At 37.1% G+C, this 19792-nt stretch overlaps 1 protein-coding gene across 13 annotated transcripts in view; it reads left to right on the top strand.

The window, feature by feature from the left end:
• Positions 1-19792, top strand: part of MPDZ (multiple PDZ domain crumbs cell polarity complex component) — a 105885-nt gene that overhangs the window by 72048 nt on the left and 14045 nt on the right. For 7 of the 13 annotated variants that reach the window (XM_084504735.1, XM_084504734.1, XM_084504726.1 and 4 more), the window contains 14 exons: positions 394-489; positions 967-1144; positions 3311-3421; positions 3947-4030; positions 6652-6753; positions 7926-7997; positions 10687-10849; positions 11464-11660; positions 13705-13796; positions 14061-14145; positions 14920-15000; positions 16753-16845; positions 16945-17019; positions 17924-18095. In XM_084504735.1, coding sequence (XP_084360861.1) covers positions 394-489; positions 967-1144; positions 3311-3421; positions 3947-4030; positions 6652-6753; positions 7926-7997; positions 10687-10849; positions 11464-11660; positions 13705-13796; positions 14061-14145; positions 14920-15000; positions 16753-16845; positions 16945-17019; positions 17924-18095 — 1601 coding nt within the window. The remainder of the gene's footprint in view (positions 1-393; positions 490-966; positions 1145-3310; positions 3422-3946; positions 4031-6651; positions 6754-7925; positions 7998-10686; positions 10850-11463; positions 11661-13704; positions 13797-14060; positions 14146-14919; positions 15001-16752; positions 16846-16944; positions 17020-17923; positions 18096-19792) is intronic. The other 6 variants (XM_084504728.1, XM_084504729.1, XM_084504737.1 and 3 more) reach the window with 3 other exon arrangements.

Below are 19792 nucleotides of genomic sequence, written 5' to 3'. Positions count from 1 at the left end.
CAAAAATTCATTACTTACAGGCCAAAATATTCAGCGTCTAACGATTTTTGTCTTCTTTAACTTAAAGTCCAACAACAATAACTGTCCTTGAATTTTTATGTTGTTATTTCTTCCATTTTGGAAACAATAAGCAATTATATTTGGTTGTAGTTCTGAAATACAGGTCTTTGTTCTGTAGCTGTCGGTTGTTGGCAACGTAAAATCAGAGACAAATGGATGGGGAATCCCTGAATGCAGTATGTGTTCTAACAGTTTTCTCATAAGGCAGATCTCTGTACTGATATGAATTCTGTGTACAAATACAATGCTGATCCTGTATGTGAAATTTTGCAGAGAAATACAGTGATTATATGGGATTTTTTTTTAAATGAATTGCATGCTCATGTTCATCAGCAGGGAAATCCCAGAGCTTCCAGAACGTGAAGAGGGGGAGGGAGAAGAAAGTGAACTTCAAAATGCAACTTTCAGTAACTGGAACCAGCCCAGAAAGTAAGTGCAGATCTTGTACACTATAAAATCTAAATCTAATCTGAAATTCAAAAAAATTGAAACCTGTTGCATATATTGTGCATTGCAAGAGTAATTCACTGTTGATTTTTACTGCTGGTGGGCTAAATCCCTGCAATCTAACACTTTCCTTGATTGCTTTGGTAATTTATTTATTTATCTATTTATTTATGTATTTTTGGTAAGCCCAGACAGGCTTACTGTCTGGGAGCCAATAAGAAAAGATGAAGAGAAGGATACAAAGTTTTAATTAGAAGCCAAAATAAAGTGAACAGCAGCAGGCACAATTACAGACTTTCTGAGCAATCTAATAGATTCACTCACTGAAAGACAAAAATCTAGGCAAGGAGAAATTATTACTGAATGTTCTTAAACCATCTTGTAAATCCAGGAGTCTTCAGTTGGCACCGTCACAATCACAATAGATCATTTATTTTGCTCCTTGTTTTGTCACAACAGGGTTGAACTTTGGAGAGAGCCTAGCAAGTCACTGGGGATCAGCATTGTTGGAGGACGAGGGATGGGAAGCCGCCTGAGTAATGGGGAAGTGATGAGAGGGATCTTTATCAAACACATTCTGGAGGACAGCCCAGCTGGCAAAAATGGAACGCTGAAAACGGGAGATCGGATTGTGGAGGTACCAGCTGAGTGCCTTTTGGATCTAGTACCCCCAGCATCTCAGGAGTTGCTGAGATGGATGTTTGGTCTTGGGCAGACAGCTCTGCAATTGCTACAGCTGTCACCACGTGAGCCATAGTGTACTACTGTGTTACAAACACAGTAGTACCATCTACTGATGTCTGTGTGCAGTTTTAAGTTGATTTTACAACCTGAAGCATAGATATGGGAGAAGGGATCTACAAAAACAGTAGTTCTACCTGCCTCTCATAAAACCAGCATGTGTAGGAAAAAGCTTAAGTTTGGTGAAGCTAAAAAGTTTTATCTTTGCATACTGGATAGCAACAGAAATGGCCAGAGAACAGGACATCATGCAAATAAATGCTACGCTTATTTCCCTTTTAATTTGTACTCGGGCCACATCATTCTTGTGCATTTCAGGAATTAAGGAAGATACTATTTTTTTTCCTTATGACATATAGAAAGGTGGATTTGATACGGAGGTGTTGCAAGGAAGTTGAGAGCATTGCGTTCATACCTGAAGATAGTGTAACCGGTGGTGCTGCAGGGAAGAAATGATCTAGATTCATCATCTTCTGCTTATCCAATCCTGTGCTTATGCAGCAATTTCTGCATTCTAGTTCAAAGATGTTTAAGGGTGGATGGATGTACTGAAAGGGATGTCTTTCCTGTGATGGTTATCAATAAATAAGACATGACCCTGTTTCTGTTGTCATGCCATGTCACAGGAACTGTACTTCTTTTCATCCTGCTGAATGTTTTTATCTGATTGTCCATAAGTAAGAACGTAATGAGCAGAGTGATGGAGATATTAATACTATCCCTGGGTCAGACTGCACATTCTTTACCTAGTGATACTAAAACTGGAGATAAGTGGCTGCTGCAAGATCTAAATATAGGACCTTGAAATAATACATTAATGCAGGCAGCACTTACTTGGACAAAATAGAAGATTTTTCCAATGGACGACAAATGGGGAGGTGAAATTTTGCTTGATGGCTACAAAGTTAATAATTATTCATTATTGCTGAATGCTTGGTTTTGTAAGAATGCAGTGATTGTCTCTGAGAATGGTGCTTGCAGAAGATAAAGTGGGTGATCAAAATTATGTAACTAAAGTCTTGTTAATATGACTAACTAACTGGATGGTTTCAGTTTCTCAAGTTGTGGCATATTTAGGGTTTTCTTGTCTTTTCTTTCTATCAGCGCATACAGTATTTCAGACATGGAAGGTTGCAGAGAAGCAGTGTTATTGTTCAGTCCCTTATAGGTTTAGAACCCTCTCACAACTGCTTTTTCTTTCTCTCTGTATTTTACATTTGATAGTTAAGTTTAAGATTATGTTAGACAGTTAAAGAGGTAGGGGTAATCCTCATTTTATAACTCTGTGTGCAAGAATTACCACTAATAAATAACCTTTCTGTGTTAGCTTCTAGCTTTTATTGTGGTCATTGTGAGAATGCTTCACTGATGCTAATTTCACCATAACATGGTTTTTACCTGGATAACAAGACACTGATATATATGAAAGCATGATAAGGAGCAACCAAGCAAAAATTTGTCCTTAGCCATCCTTTGTAAATGTTTTATTTTAGAAGAGAGAAAGCTCATGGATTCTGACCTGAAAATTTATCTTCTGGGGATTGCATCTAATAGCTGAATCTGGCTTTACATTATTGGTATTTTTAGTAATTAAAAAAAAAAAAAAAAAAGAAAAGAAAGAGAAAAAAAGTACAGACATCATAACTCATAATGAAAGACCTTCTAGCGCTTAACCAGTTTCAGTTTGGAAATTTAAGATCTTGGGGAGGTAGGTTAGTCTGAGATAGGTTTTATAGGCAGCAGTATTTGGCAAATGCTGCAACTTGTTCATATTATCATGTCTCTTGTATTACATTGCCTGTGGGGAAAAAATATGGCACCTGAACCAGGAATGTTGAAAACTCTGTATTTAAAATCATGGACATTTATTTCATGTCCTTTCAGTGTTCTTTGAAGTCTCAAACCTGTGTGTGAGGGACATAAACAAGGCCAAGTCATTGGAAGCTTTTCCACCAACAGGTTTGGGCTTAGGTTTTATACGAGGTTTCCTGTCCAAAACCCAAAGCTGATTCATGATTCTTGTAGCTTCTTGTAATGTTAAGATGAGGCCTTCCAATTACAGGTGGATGGAATTGATCTCAGAGATGCCAGCCATGAACAAGCTGTGGAAGCCATACGGAAGGCAGGCAATCCTGTAGTCTTTATGGTACAGAGCATTATAAGCAGACCAAGGGTAAGCATAAAAAATATGAAAAGAGACATATTGTGTAGTAATAGATGAATGGAATGTTCAACGTGGTGGTGTTTGGGAATGGGATATTTAAGCCTGAAAGTTCCATCTCAGCTATTTCAGGAACAAAGATTTGATTTAAGTATTATTTCCGTTTAGAATGAAATCGATTTGGATTTGGATTTACCCTCCAGCACGCCGTTCTCAAACTATTTTGAAAAGACTCAAGAATGATAATTTGTTGGGGGGCAGAGTAGGAGTCTAATTAAAATCAACTCTTAGAGATTGACAGCATGTCTGAGGAGCGCATGCAGAAATACAACACCTGTTAAAATGTTCATTGGACATTAATGAAAGGACCTAGAAGTACGCGGAAGTTTTCTGTCACTAATCTGCATGGACGTTGCAGACAAAAGCTGATGAGCTTTAATATAGTTGCTTGCATTCACTAGAAACTAAACTTCCTCATTGTAGTCTGTGTACACTGCATGTTTATTTACTAGTTGTCTCATAACTCTTGTTCCCTAGCCAGAGTCTCTTTATAGCCCTTCATCAGCTTCTGCTCCCTGTGGGCAGAAAACTACTAACCCATTTTATCATCAGTCATCAAAGGTAAAGTTGCATGAAAAAGCTCTGTTGAATGTTGGTTATTGATACTCAAGTTACTAAAGTAATGCTTTTGCATTTGCTGTGATGTGAACAATATTGCCTCTGCTGAATGTTCAGAACACTGTTTGGGATGGATGTTACACCATTACTTTATCACAACTTTTCGTATTTAGAGAATGCTCCTTTTTTAATTGCAGTTCTTTGTTCTCTTTCTTTCCTATTATTAAGTTTGTGCATTATTTTTGAATGTTTATTAACAAACTTCTGTTTATTTGTGAGCAGAAACATTGCATATGCTCTTGCTGTACACATGCTTTTCATTGTGATCTTTGTAAATGGCATTATATTTATTGTCTTCAATATTTGAAACTTGCATCTGTACTTCATAGTAAGATCTTATAAGGGAATTTCCTGTCTTCATGCATGTGCAGTCACCCAAATAGTTAACTGCCTGCACACAATAGCTGTACTTAATATGGTTCTGCATGGCAGTCATTTTCAAGTGATGTGGCTAATGAGTCCGTTTCTTTCCCCATTTTTTTTTACTTCATTTGGGCTGCTGTAGTAGTTAAAGAGTTCCTAAGTGTATTCCAGAATAGCCCAAATAATGCAGAGAAGTTGTGAGAAACTAGTTCAATAATTTTCCTAGTAAACAGTTACCTATCAAATCTGTGTTTCATACTTGCTCTATTCTGTGTACCTCTGAGTACATGTAAGAATTACTCTGTCACCATGTTATGGCCCCAGACAATCTATGTTACAGCATTATGCTTTACAAGATGCTAGGTTGCTTCCCAATACCTCCGTATCCTGGACACATTAATAAATTGCTGAACACAAGTTATACAATAATAATAATAAAAAAAGTAAAATTATTCTGTTACTTTTTGTTTTATTTTGCAAAAAGAAGTGAAAGGAAAAGTACCGTTTATTTTAGCACTTGTTTTGCTTGCTGTAGACTGTAGAAGAAGACATGCTTTATGCACATTGTTTAAAACATACCTGTTCAGACAAAAATAAGTGCCCCATATTCTGTCCTGGTAAGCAGACCAAAATAATGTGATGCAGTTGCATGGATTATAATTTGAACTGGCAGTTATATTTTAGGTGTTATGCTATCAATACAGATGGTAAAAGGCAAGATTTTGAATTACTGTGGCTGATCCTGTGTTTCCTCTTTTACTAGGACTTCACTGCTTGTATATAAAATGTTTGTGATGCTTATTTTAGCTGCATAAAGTTAATCAAAATACAGTTTATAACTTTATGCAGTGGCTTAATGTACTGTTAGTGTAATAGGATCATTACAATGGTAAATTACATTTCCCAACCTTCTCTTTACAAAATGTGACATCAAATGTGAATTACATATGTAAACGGAAAATCTTGTACTGTAGGGAAACTGCCTGTTGATAATGAGTGGCTTGTCAATGAAGAAATCTTGTTAATACAGAACTCTACCTCCTCAGTTCTGAAGACACTGTAGAACCAAAATGTGTTGTCTTACTAAATTGCATTGCATTTTGCTTTGCAAAATATTTGAGAATAAATCTGTAGGAATGCATTTTACATTTCCAGGAATGTTTAAAAGAAAAAAGCAGTTTAAGAAAGTTTTTAAACTGCAACATATATCTGGACTAAATTACCATGATGTAAATGTACTAGTTGATGCTGCAAGCCTTTCACATTCCTTTCCATTTAGGATGCTTCTTATTTTCCAGTAGCATGAAGCGTACAGACATCAAACATTTAGGCCATAGCTACATAGATACAAGTAATATAGAAATTATTTTTAAGTATATATTTGACAATGTTTCCAACATACTATGTAATGTCAGAGTTGTTCCCTCTTTATTAAAAAGTTTCTGATCTGAAAACAGAGTACAATACAAAAACTACGTAAGGAATATAAATGACCAAAATACACCCTTTGATTTCATCTAAATATGAAAACTTTTTGCATTAAATAATGAGAGGAACTACCTCACATTGTTTAACGAGAAGACCAAAGAATTTCATTTTATTAAATTCAAGAAATCACACATTTTTGCAAAAGTGAGCTGTATTATTAACTCTGTTTAGAGATGTCTAAAATTATTCAACCTTCTATTTTGAAAAGGACACTGAACGTGTTACCACAAGACATAAATCAGATGATGAGAACTCATCTGTGGTTTTCAAAATAAAACTAAACCTAAATTTGTACTGCATTATGACTAAGAATTGCATTCATTCTGATCTAGAAATGCACAATTCTATTTTAGTTAGCTAATTGGTAGGAGTGTCCCATACACTGAGATACTTGTGCAAAATTGTACATATATCACAGTAAGTAAATTTTATGTTGATCATAATGCTGAATAATGCACTTAAGCATTTTGTGGGCTAGAACAGATAGATCCATGCTTTCCATCTACTTTCTGCTAAATGTAGCTGATATATTTGGGTGTACACCCTAGAAGTACAGAGCAAATACTATCTTTAACTGACTGCACCAAAATATATGAAATGGAGATCTTGTGCTTGGCTAGCACAAACTAGTAAATTAACACATTTTGTTTCATGAGTCACAGAGCTTTCATTTAAAAAAATTTTGCTCAGTTTCTGTTATGTTTTCCTTTTAGAACCCTTCCCTGCCTTTCCCGCAGAACAATCTTTTCAGTAGGCCAGCTGTCTTCAGCAGCACTAACCCATTTGCTGATTCTTCTCAGTTCAACACTAACAAGGTTGGATGATGACTCATTGTCTGGTTTTAACTCACCAAACATTATATGTGTGCTTCTTTGCTATTAGTGTCTCTGTTTTTAAGTTCTACTGTAAGAAATTTGGGTAAAATACTGTGCTAACAAGGATTGGAATTCGGTGTAGTGAATTAAGAAGGCAAAGACACACATGCGTGCACGTAGAAAAAAAGTTTTAAAGAAGTTACGAAATGTCAGCTCTGTTAATCCTAAACGCTGAAGCTGAATTAATGAGATCTGCCAAAGAAGTGGATTATCAATTACAAAATCAGTCCATGTGGTATCTATTAAATTATCCACCTGGGTATAAATCTCTCATCAGTTTGAGGTGTTTTGCTTCTATTTGCTTTGTTTTCTTTTTATGTGGTTCAAACTTTACAGTTTTGATATCACTTTTTTTGCCCCCTCCGTGAAAAACCAACAAACATTGACTGCTTTTGCTTTATGATGCTGTAAATGTGCTTCTTGAAAATTCTTTTAATGCACCATCAACATAATACTTGCATCTTTGGAAATCTGAAAAAAAAGTTAGATTCTGTTTTTTTGTGATTAGTGCTTACTGCATGTTACTTATATTGGGGACAGAATTAACCTCTAACGATAATAAATAAAGGCTTAATTCTTTTGTGCATGCATTTCTGATTTAATAGAAGTTCTCTCCGGCTATACACTTTGGGAGTGATTGTAACCTCTCTCTTTTCCATGTTGTAGTCTGTCAGATATCTCAAATGTACACTGAACTTTTACAATATTTGGTATATAATTGCATGTATGTTTTTGAAATCTCTCTTTGTTACAGTTACAAAGAAAGGGAGTAGTAACATAACATAAGCAATGGCTTGTATTTTCTATATTTTCAAAATTATTTGCAAAAAAATTGCACATATTTTTAGAGGAAAAAAAAGATTTTGCAGTTTCTACATTGAGATAATGGTCTTTGCCATGTCTGTTAGCTTCCTTAGTAGTGAAATAAGGTTCATGTACAGTAAGAAACCTTGCTGCATCAGGGTCCTTAACCCCCCACATAATTTTGTCCATTTTTAAATGGACTTAATAAATCTACTGCAGTTAATAAAATGAAATCGAGTTGTCATTAATAATGCTGCGTATTGCCAAAGGTACTGTAACATACGGATTGCTGTTTTCTGTTGCTGTAGGAGATATCGAATCCAATTAGGGTTACCTTCCGTTGTTCCCCAACTAACCCTTTTGCTCCCACACCATTCAAGGTTTGTTTTGATTCTAGTGAGCGGGTCATACTGTATGTGTTCTGTGTGTTTGTACATGGCCTGTGATACCTCCTGAAGTACTGCTTCTTCTTTATCTGTGCCTCCTATGTTGAAAGTGATAGTGTGATACTTGCTCCAAGTTTGCTGCCACTTTTAATATTTGCTTGGCTGTGATCAGTGACCCTGATAGCAAAATGGGTTCATGCACTGTATGATGCTTTGTGTTTTAAATAACGTAATATGAAATACTGTGCCATGGCATACTGCAAGTATTTCATGAGTTAAAGCATTTTAGGTTTGTTTTTTTTTGTGTGTATGGCCTGATTCAGGGAGCAAAAGTCTTATGTGTGCATAAACTGAGGGGCCAGCTCCTGTTGATAGACATGCACATGTGACAGGCTGAGTCCTGAAGGCAGAACCTGGTCCCCAGCGTCTGAATTGCATAGGAACACCCTCCTCACCCTCTTCACAAGGGAGCTTTGCTTTTACTTTCATTTCAGCATTTTCCTAAAAATCAGACATACTCAGATGTATGTATACATTCATACAGATACAGAAACAAGTACTTTTTCTGTCAGTCAGATCACAGTGGCTGCAGCTGCAGTTCCTAAGTACTCATCAGGATACAGCCATATGTCCACACATATATCTTCTTCCAGAAGACCTTGACAGCAGTGGGTTTTTTGTTTTGTTTTGTTTGTTGGTTGGTTGGTTGGTTAGTTGGTTTGGTTTTGTCATATTTTGTCATTTCTTTATTTCTGCAAAGTTCTTGGAAGCACTGTCATTTACCGAGAACATTAGTAAATTTATATGCTGATTTTTATTTCAAACACAGAGACTACAGTAAGATCTAGCAATCTGGTCTGCTCACACACTGTTTCCTCGTTTTTTCTGTATGTAGCTTTCTAGTTAAACCTCTAGAAAGCACTCTGAAAAATCATAGTGCTTCTAGAACTACTTTCCCTTTTATCCATGCTCAATGCAGAGGTCTGCCACCAAGTTTTCTCCATGTTGAATACATGAACTTTTTATTATGAAAAAATAATTGCTCTGCTATTAACTGGTGTTTCCACCCTTCTCAGATTCTGATGGATAAAATTTCTTTGCTGTAATTTTGTTGCTTCAATTGAGGTTTCTGTTTTAGAGTATAATTTGCATGAACTGTAAGTTGTTCAGTGACATAACATATGCATTGCCTTAGATTTCAAGCACAGACCGGCGTAGCTGATACAATGATACAAAAAAAACCCACATGGCATTTATCAGAACTTTTAATGTAAATCATTGGCTTGTGTGCCATATTAATACTTTCCAGGCATTTGACATTCAAAGACTTCTTCATCAAGCTCCGAGCAAACTTTATGAATGAAAGGAGAATATTTTTTTTTCAAGCAGAAGCAGCATGAGGGAACCAAAATATGGCATTTTCATTTTTGTTAGATCTTTGTAGTAAAAAGAGAATGAAAAGAACTAATTTTTCCTGTGAAATTGGAACTTCCTTAAATCTCAGTGCCACAAAGTTGTTAACTTTGTAGTTTTTTTCAACATCTTCAGTTGAAAGAGGATTGAAGTCTTCCAAGGTGTATACTGTTATTCTGTGTGCTGTTGCATCTGATAAGGAAAGCATCTCAGTGTTTTTGGCTCCCAGAGACAACATCTGAGACGTTGTATTCAAATTTTTTGTAGGAGAGGTGATTTAATATTTCAGGTGAAAACTGAAATGATAAGAACAGGGCTATGAAGCTAGTGCAACACTTGGAATGCCTTAGTTCTTGAAAAAAATTCTTGTTTATCACCAAACAATTTGCTAAATAACAAAATCTTTAGGGCGTAGATAAGCTTCAGAATGATGATATTCAGGCATGAATTCCTTGCCTGTGTGTTTGCCTGAGCAGGTGAAATGGTATGAATTAAAACGCCTAGCCAAATCCGTGACCAGAGTCCATGTTCCTGTATTCATTTGGTAGGAATGGAGGATTGCTAGATTAGATTATGGCATTTGAACATTATGTTGCAGTAGTTTATACTTTTAATTTTTTGTGAACATGAATCTATGACATACATCAAGGCCAAAAGTATCTTTCTTCTTTGTGGTTTAATTTCTATCTTACTTTACGTGATCTCCGTCATGTAACTTACAGGAAATCAGTAAATAGAACTGAGAAAGTCCAGTTACTGTGGATTTTTTTCAGTTATCTGTTTAATTTTGTTTTTAAATCGTCCTTTCCATTGAAAACACTAAGTTCTCTGTTTCAGCTCCCTTTTCTCCTATTTGGCTTCCCAAGCATATCAGAAGAAAAAATACATGTGGCAGCTTTTAAAAATAAAATACAATAGAATTCTTTTACAAATACGGCATATTGTAAAAAATAAGTTGAGTCTTCACAAGAGACTTTTTTCTGACATGTGAAGTGGCACATAAAACTTTACTGAATTGGGCTTTTCTTGTCGGTTCTGTATGCTTCTCAACACATTTTGGAGTGAAGTTCTCTCTTACCTCGCATAGCGTTTGTTTCCATCTTTGATCTCTTGCAGCTTTTCTGTGCCGTGTTACTCATTTAGAATTCCAGCTGCTTGGTATTTAAACTTCAAAGCTATAGTCATTGACATTTTGACATTTTTGTATACTAGGTTGCCTTATGCAGAGTCTGCATTTGCTTAGCCACTGTATTTTTCTTATTCTCCACAGGCATTCAGTCAGTCAGATTCAGAGCCAGAAAAGACTTCATTTTGTAACTTGCCTCTGCCCCCTCCTCCAGCATTTTCAGGAATGAGCTGTGATGTTACACAGTCATCTTCCAGCAAAGTCCAAGAAGATATGGAAAAAGAGGATGAGTTCGGTTACAGCTGGAGTAAGTTTATCCTTGATGACCATTTTTTCAAATATTCATTGTTGAAATAACATTGTAGCAGAAGACACAGGATGTCCAGTTTGAACTACTTTGTTCTTGTGTGTTTTGTGGTTTGGGTGTTAAGCTTTGTTGTCAGCTTTCAGTTGTGGTTGATTAGAGGAACAAAGTAAAATACAAAAGTAATTTGTTCTTCTAAATTGCATTTCGATCTCTGTGTTCCTCCATTGTCTAGACTATTTCTCATTCAGGACTATTTGCAGAATTTCAGTGTAATCTAGGGAACTGATGGCAGTGATATATAATCTCATAATTCCTGTTCCTTGAAGTGTTTTTGGAGTAAAGAGAGTTAAAATTATTGCTTTTATACATTAAAAGTCTTTTTTTTTTTTTTTTTAAGAAAAGATTTATTGTTTTCCAAAGTTGGAAAGAAAACATAGAACTAGAAATCACCTAAGACTTAGCTGAAATGAAAGTGTGGTGTATAGTTAAAAATTTCTCATCTAGTTTGGAATTGTGCTATCAGATACTGTTGGACATTGCTCATGACTGTCTGGGTGGTTTGTGAGACTTTCTAATATAAATCCAACCTCTGCTGCCCACACCTTTACATTTAGAAAAGATCATGCAGCGCTATGGAAATCTACCAGGGGAGCTACACATGATTGAGCTGGAAAAAGGAAGGACAGGTCTGGGACTTAGTCTTGCTGGTAACAAAGACCGATCCAGGATGAGTGTCTTTATAGTGGGAATTGATCCAAATGGAGCAGCTGGCAAAGATGGCAGGTTACAGATTGCAGATGAGTTGCTAGAGGTGAGTTCTTGCAATTTATACTGACAACAAAACATACTGACTTAAAATATATACAAAAATAAGATTCTTGCTGCAAAATAGGTGTTTTTCAGTAGATCTTGAAATTCCCAAGGTACTCACATTGACAACACTGGCTACCAAATATATATGCTGGTGTATGGGAAATAGTTGCAGCTGGGATTTTTTTCTTCTTCCTGGTTACAGTAGTATGGAGTAAAAGTGCATGTGCTTGTGTGTTTAAAGTGGATAAAAATGATGAGATCCAGCAGTTTCTGTGTCATGGAGATGTATGGAAGAGCAATGCATTGTGGACCATGAAAACACTGAAGTCCTGTACTCCATCCATCTGTGGAGTGCTTCAGACTTTCTAATTACTTCTTTGTCTAGTGGAAGTGTGGTAATATAAGAATGCTGTTAACGTTGTGTTACATATGAAATGGAAATTAAATAGGGGAAATAGGAGCAGATCCATTTGTATCAAGGACTGTCATCTCATGACAAATTTGAGCTGTTCTCTAGTGGCTTTTCGAAGGAACACAACCACTGACTATGCAACTAACATTCTCAATATGTTTAAGAGCATAATGTTTATTTTTATATTGCTACAGTTCAACTGATGTTCTTGCAGATGTATTCTGTTACAGCATTCACCAGTCCAGCAGCAGTAGTTATGGTAATTAACATTGCCATCACAGAACTGCTTTTCTGTAACCTCAGAACTGTATGTTGAGGTCTAATAATGCACTGTAGTTGAAAAGGAATGGTGGGACTGAATAAAGCATGAGGGTGATACTGAACTCCTACAGCCTGTCAGCGGTTTTGCGTTACTGTTTTTTGAGGTACCTAGCCTCATGCCTGCTATCTGCAGAGTCCAATGTTATATGCTAGGTGGTTCTCTTGATTCAGTTAAAGCTTTAAAGTTCAAAAACCTTACTATTGCAGATGCTGAATATCCTTAGAACACATTGAAACACATCTATCTGAGCCAGTTCTCATATAAACTTACTGTGAACCTGAAACCTAATGCTAAGAGATCCTCTTAGGATCTTCTGAAAGGGGCATCTAAGCTTGCTCCTCAGGTTCCAGAGTTGCTGCTCATCAGCTGTGGTGGATCATGTCTCATCCCCCAGCTGACAGATTGACTATGTTTCTTCATAAGTGCAGGGTAAACACTGGAAGCACTACTGTGTCTGGATTGTCATTTCAAGTGTAAATGGTAGGGCTCAGTAATCTTGTGACAGTGCCTAGTAGGTACAGCTTTCATGGGAGCTGAGGGTTTGCTGTTAAACTCAACACTCAGTTCAGTGTCTTGCTTCTGTTGCTTCCTGTTTGCTGCGTCTCTGCTTCTGTTTGTACTACCTTGGTGTATGTTGTACTATTTACCCTTTGTGTGGGTCCAAGCAGTCCTTTTCAAATAATTTCCCCATTCTTAAAATGGACTTATCCACTGTGGCTTTCCATTTGCAGGAACAAACATAATAAAATGTAAGCCAGTTATGGCTTTGCATATTCTGCAAGTTCACACTGATATCTCCAGCCATATCTGAATCATGTGAGTTTCAGGGGCTTTCAGTGAGTCTGCTCAGCTAAATGAAGACAATGATTCTAAGGTCAAATCTTCAGATTGTAAATGCAGCAACATTCAGACTCCTTTGCATAAAGTGCATTGCTCACAGTTGTGATTTAATAAAGAGTAGTAATCTTATTGCTGAATGTATGTATTTATTTGTTTTGGTTAGAATTTTACATGGCCCTGCTTTGTTGCTCCATCAGGCACAAAAAGGAAATAGACGATGTGCTAAGTCAATACTGTACAACCCAGAGAATGACATTTTTAGCTATGTGACAGTGTTAGACTGAAACTAAACTATAAGGATTTTTTTTACTAAAGAAAGTAAGTAAAAGCTGGACACACCATATTCCTTAATTTTAATACATTTCCTGTTTTAGCCACTGATGTGGGATAGTGGATTTTTTAAGCCTGATCAAAAGATTAAGGGAACTGGAATATTTGCAGAAATAATTTCTACTTTCTTTTACATAGATAAATGGGCAAATGCTCTATGGAAGGACTCACCAGAATGCTTCATCAATAATCAAATGTGCACCATCTAAAGTAAAAATAATCTTTATCAGGTAAGTTGTCTTTAAAAGTTTTATTAAAAAAACATGTTTAATATGCTCAAGTTCTTGCACAGGGATTGTTTCTGTTTTTTAATTTTGGTGAGATAGGTATGCTTTTGTACCCAGTTCTTTGTAGATTTTTAATATGTTTTGAGTTTTCTGTTTTCATATTTGTGTTGGTACTGCCACAAATAAAGCAGAAAAAAGAGCTAGACTTGAACATGTCTAAGAAACATGGCATTGCTTTACCGTATGCTGTACCTGAATCTATTTTAGAAATAAAGATGCAGTAAATCAGATGGCCGTTTGCCCTACAAAGTCAATAGAGGCTTGTACTTCAGGGACTCTTCAAAACCAAGAGGTAAAGTAAATATTTGTTTCTTCGTTTGACTGAGATACTGACACTGTTCTAGATACAGGGGTACTCTCTGTCTACTTAGCAAATACTACAAAAAAAGAAGAAATCCAATGGAAAAACAAAGAGGTTTTAGTGCAGCTGCTACATTTGCTGAATATATGTATTTATTTGTTTTGGTTAGAATTTTACATGGCACTGCTTTGTTGCTCCATCAGTCACAAAAAGGAAATAGACAATGTGCTAAGTCAATACTGTACAACCCAGAGAATGACGTTTTTAGCTATGTGACAGTGTTAGACTGAAACTAAACTATAAGGATTTTTTTTTTACTAAAGAAAACTCCCTTGTTGCGCCAGGGGAGTTTTAGATTGGATGTTAGGAAGAACTTCTTTACCGAAAGGGTTGTTAGACATTGGAACAGGCTGCCCCAGGGATGGTGACTCCACCACTTCCCTGAAGTCTTTAAAAGACGTTTAGATGTAGAGCTTAGGGATATGGTTTAGTGGGGACTGTTAGCGTTAGGTCAGAGACTGGACTAGGTGATCTTGAGGTCTCTTCCAACCTAGAAATTCTGTGATTCTGTGACTTACTGTTCCTATTTCTTTTTTACTTTATGTTCACCTATCTGAGAAGTAAATCTAATATTGCCATGAATAGGGTTATAGCAGTTTAAATGGATCCATAAAATGACCAGTCCCGCTTTAAATGTATGCATGCTAGTTCATTTTGATGAAAAATGCTGAAAATAGCTGCTCACAGTTGTGTTTTCATTATCAGATTGATCCCAGTGCTGGAAACTCCAGTGTTAGTTCTGACTTCAGTTCGTATAAAAATATTCAGTATGTGGAACTCCCTAAGGTATGTGCTGAAAATTAAATTTACACCAGCCACATTTGTGTTCACCAGCTTGATTTTTTTGTAACGGAGTCCCACTTAATGGGAAACAAACTTTGTCCCTTGCTTACTAGAAGTAACAATAGAGATTTCTAGGGGTCTTTTGTTCTTTGTTTTTGTGAGTGAACCAAAAACTTTGCTGATGTAATGACTGCCTTTTAAACTTCACATAAATTCTCTACGTGATCTGTATCTCTGAAATAAGTCATCTCTTGACCTAATGACAAAATTTTCAGTAACTAGTTGCTATAGTTGAACAGAGAGTTTGTTTGTTTGCTGCCTAAGGTAAAACATTGCCTGCATTGTTCCAAGTAAATTAATTAGCATTAGAGTATAAGCAGCAAATCCCCTGAAAATAATATATATATTTTTCTGAAACTGTGCAGCTGAGAAAAAATGGCCAAGTGTTACATAACTGTGAAGCTGCCACATGAGGGTAGAAAAAATAAGCTCCTGCTTATTGGCATGGGGAAGAAGAGTCGCATTCAGTGGACATGAGACTAGACTTCACAAAGGTTCACAAGTTTGTCTCCTTGGAAGGCACCTAGCCTTCCCTTGTCAACCAGCACAGTATCTTAGAAATGATGGTATCCAGATGATTTAATTCTAGCTAAAAACACTGGGGAAATTTCACTCTGTCCCAAACATTTGCTAATTTCAAGGGATGAGCATGCATTTTTCCATCCTCTGTATTTTCCATTGCTGTACGTATTTCTTCTGTGGTTTCAAATAGAGAATTTAAGCTATATCATGAAGTTTTATTTACCTTAGTCTATAGTTTCCAAATGTTCTGAGTTCCTGCTAGGAAAACTAACCATATTCTTGGCTGTATTAGACGAAATACCACTAGCATGTCAAGATGGGTGATTCTTCACCTCTATTCAGCATTGGTGAGGCTGTACCAGCAGCACTGTGTCCAGTTCTTGGTCCCCCAGTGCAAGAGACCTGGACATACTGGAAGGAGTCCAACAGAGGGCCACCAAGATTATCAAAGGACTGGAGCACATCTCCTATGAGGAGAGGCTAAAAGAGTTAGGACTGTCCAGCCTGCAGAAGAGAAGGCTTGAAGGGAGGATCTTACTGATTTGTACTAATGCCTGAAGTGAGAGTGCAAAGAGGACAGACCGATGGTATTTTCAGTGGTGCCCAGTGCCAAGAGTAGAGGCACTGGGCACAAACTGGAACACAAGAGATTCAGTCTAAATGTCAGGATACAATTCTCTACTGTACTGGTGATGGAGCACTGGTACAGGTTTCCCAGCAAGGTTGTAGAGTCTCCTTTCTTGAAGATCTTCAAAAGCTGCTTGGACGTGGTTGTGGCAACCTGCTTTAGGTGTCCCTACTTAAGCACAGAGGTTTGGACCAGATGACCTCTAGAGGTCCCTTCCAACCTTAGCCATTCTGTGATTTACTGTAATTCTTATGTCTGTTTATGAATTTAACAACTGAATCACAGTTGACCTACAAAGTTTCAAGAAGAATAAGTTTGAATTTAGATTTGCTTCAGATTTGTCTTGCTAACTATCTTGGTAGTCAATGCACTATTTGTAGGTTGGAAAAATCTGCTATTTCAGAAATAATTAGTTTAAAAGGAAAACATTGATGCATTGTGAAAACTTTTGTTATGTCTGCAAGCTTCACTAGTTATTTCTGAATGTATTCTAGCGTTTTGGTAAATGCAGTACCTAACCATTTGCATATTTCTATTTATCCCAGGATCAAGGAGGTTTGGGAATTGCCATTAGTGAAGAAGACACAATTAATGGAGTAGTTATTAAGAGCTTAACAGATCATGGTGCAGCAGCAAAGGTGTGAGAACATTTTAAATCCATATAGGGAATGAAAAATGTTTTTTGGAGTAGCATCTGTAGTACTCATAGTTTGTTTTTTTTTCTATTTTGTTTCCAGGATGGAAGAATCAAAGTTGGGGACCAGATCCTGGCAGTGGATGATGAAATTGTTGTGGGCTATCCAGTAGAAAAGGTGCTTCTGAAGTGTAAAGAATAGCATAGAAATCACACCACTAAATATAGGAGATGAATATGTCTAGAACCACTAAGGTTTTTGTGACTGTACTCTGATTTCGTTTTCAAAGCTGTCTAATGAACCAAATATCTAGAGGCTTTGTCTGGATAAGGAAACTACTGTAGAATAAGATAAATCCTGCATTTAGAGCTCAGTTGCTATTTTGTATTAATGCACTACATAAATAGTCTTTCTGTGCATTTCTCTGCATGTGGCTGTTTTTTCCCTGTGGTTCAGATCTGATGAATCAGAGGCACTTAGATGTGGGATAAAAGGCATGAACTATTTCTGAATAATGTATTTTCATATGTAACACTTTAAAAGTATGAGAAACAGTAAAATTTAAATGTCTGTATTATGCATGTTAAATTGCATCAGTGGTAAATTAGGTCATTTACTGTGCTTATACATGGGGAGGGTCTGTAACAATCAATGTGTTATATTCCAAGCCTGATACTTCAACCCTTTGGAGAACGCTATTTCCCTTTCTAAATAACAACTTGACAGAGTTTCAGGGAAGCTAATTGAATAACTTCAGCCAGATCTGTCCCACAGTTAACTCTGACACTGTTTATTATCAAAGCATAAATGTTTGGCCTTCTTCATTGTGAAGAAAACCTGCAGGATGGTGACTTCTAGCTCCAGTTTGTAGAACCGTTATTTTTCTGTATTTTTGTTTTATAAGTGATACTCCAGCTATATTCTGTATATACGTGTATATATTCTGTATATGCATGCATATATATATATGTATATGTATGTGTATATACACATACATATACATACATATGCACATACATATGCACAAATATATACATATATTTATATATATTCTTCATCAGATTTTCTCTTAATCTTTCAGTTTATCAGTCTTCTGAAGACGTCCAAAACCATGGTGAGGCTTACAATCAACTCAGCAGAGGCAGGTAGCCTGACTACAGCATCAGTCAGCACTACCCCAGCAGAGAGGAGGAATATCCAACCACCAGCAACTGTCCCCCCTTCCAGCTCACCCGAACCAGAAGCGGTCAAAAGTAAGGTTCTCCTTGTTTGTCTAGCTTCACTAGAGCTATGAGATAAAAATACAGACCTAGCCTGTAAACAAATTATCTCTTTTTGTATACACTCAACTGTTTCCTGAACTTCAGTTTCTAGTACTTCCAGATTACAGATCCATCTAAATAAAGCAGTAAGGCTCCAAACTGAAGACCTAACTCTTGCTTTCCCACTGGCCAGTAGTAGAGTTGGAAGGGTGGAGGGATTTCCTCTTGCGTCCCAAAGGTGTGTAGCAAGTGCTTGTATCATGGATGTCTAGAAGTGGGAGCCATTTCCTTTAAAGCAGCGAGAAAACTCACCTCATATTTGCTAGAGCAGAAGAATGAATGAGGCGGTCTCACTGTTCAGAACTAGCTGAATTTCAGTCTCCCCCTTTCAATGGAGACTTGAGATGCAAGTGATTGATGATAGTTATTGGTTAAGCAACACACCACTGAGAAATTAATAGCTTAATTGACTAATGGAAACCTCACAATTAATTCGTATGTACATCACTGCAAGGATTGCTGAGTCATGTTTCTATTGACTATTATTAGTAGTAGTATTGATACACAATTATATCACTACTAAGTTCATAATATCATAGAATGTCCTGAGATGTAAGGGACCCAAAAAGAACATCAACTACAACTCCTGGGTCTGCAAAGAACCATCGAAAAATCAGATCATATGTCTAAGAGCGTTGTCCAAATGCTTTTTGAACTCTAATAGCCTTGGTATCCTGACCAGAGTGCAGCCGCCCTCTCTGTGAAGAACCTTTCCCTAACACCCAGCCTGAACCTCCCCTGTCACAGCTTCACACCGTTCCCTCAGGTCTTACCACTGGTCACCAGAGAGAACAAATCAGGACCTGTCTCTGCCTTCCCCCAGTGAGGAAACTGTAGGCCACCATTAAGCCTTCCAACAGTTTTTTTCTAGGCTGAACAAACCAGGCAACTTCATCTGCTCTTCATACATCTTCCCCTCTAGACCCTTCACCATCGTTGTAGCCTTCCTTTGGATACTAATAGTTTTACGTCCTTTTTGTACTGTAGTGCCCCAAACTGTGCACAGTATTTGAGGGGAAGCTGTGCCAGAGCACAGCAGGACAGTCTCTTCCCTCAACCAGCTAGGAGTGATATACTTGATGCACCCTAGGCTAAGGTTGGCCCTCCTGGCTGCAAGGGCACACTGCTGGTGCATATTCAACCTACCGTGCAATGGAGCCTCCAGATCCCTTTCCGCGGGGCTGCTCTCCAGCCTCCCATCCCCCATGCTGTGCACACAGTGTTGGTTGTCCGTTCCCAGGTATAGAATCTGTCACTTGCTCTTGTTGAACTTCATATTGTTAGTGATTGCCCAGCCCTTATAATTTGTCTCTAATGTCTCTGCAAGGCCTCTTCACCCTCGAGGAAGTCTACAGCTCTTAGCAGTTTAGTATGATTTGCAAACTTTTACTCAAAAAATTTATCTGTGATCACAGATAAATCAATACATAAGGATGTAAGTTGTAAGGAACTTTTTAACACTGTATACGCTGTAGGAACTTACATTAATTGTGGCTTTAACTTTATATATATTATTTATTCATAGTAACACCTTCAAACTAAAAGAGGGTAGATCAGCTATATGGAAGAAATTCGTTGGTATGAGAGTGATAAGGCACTGGAAAAGGTTGCCCAGAGAAGATGTGGAT

Source organism: Aythya ferina (genome assembly GCF_964211825.1).
Source record: "Aythya ferina genome assembly, chromosome: Z".
Lineage (NCBI taxonomy): Eukaryota > Metazoa > Chordata > Aves > Anseriformes > Anatidae > Aythya > Aythya ferina.
Note: the sequence above shows the minus strand (reverse complement) of the source record. Positions and strands in the feature narration are given on the sequence as shown.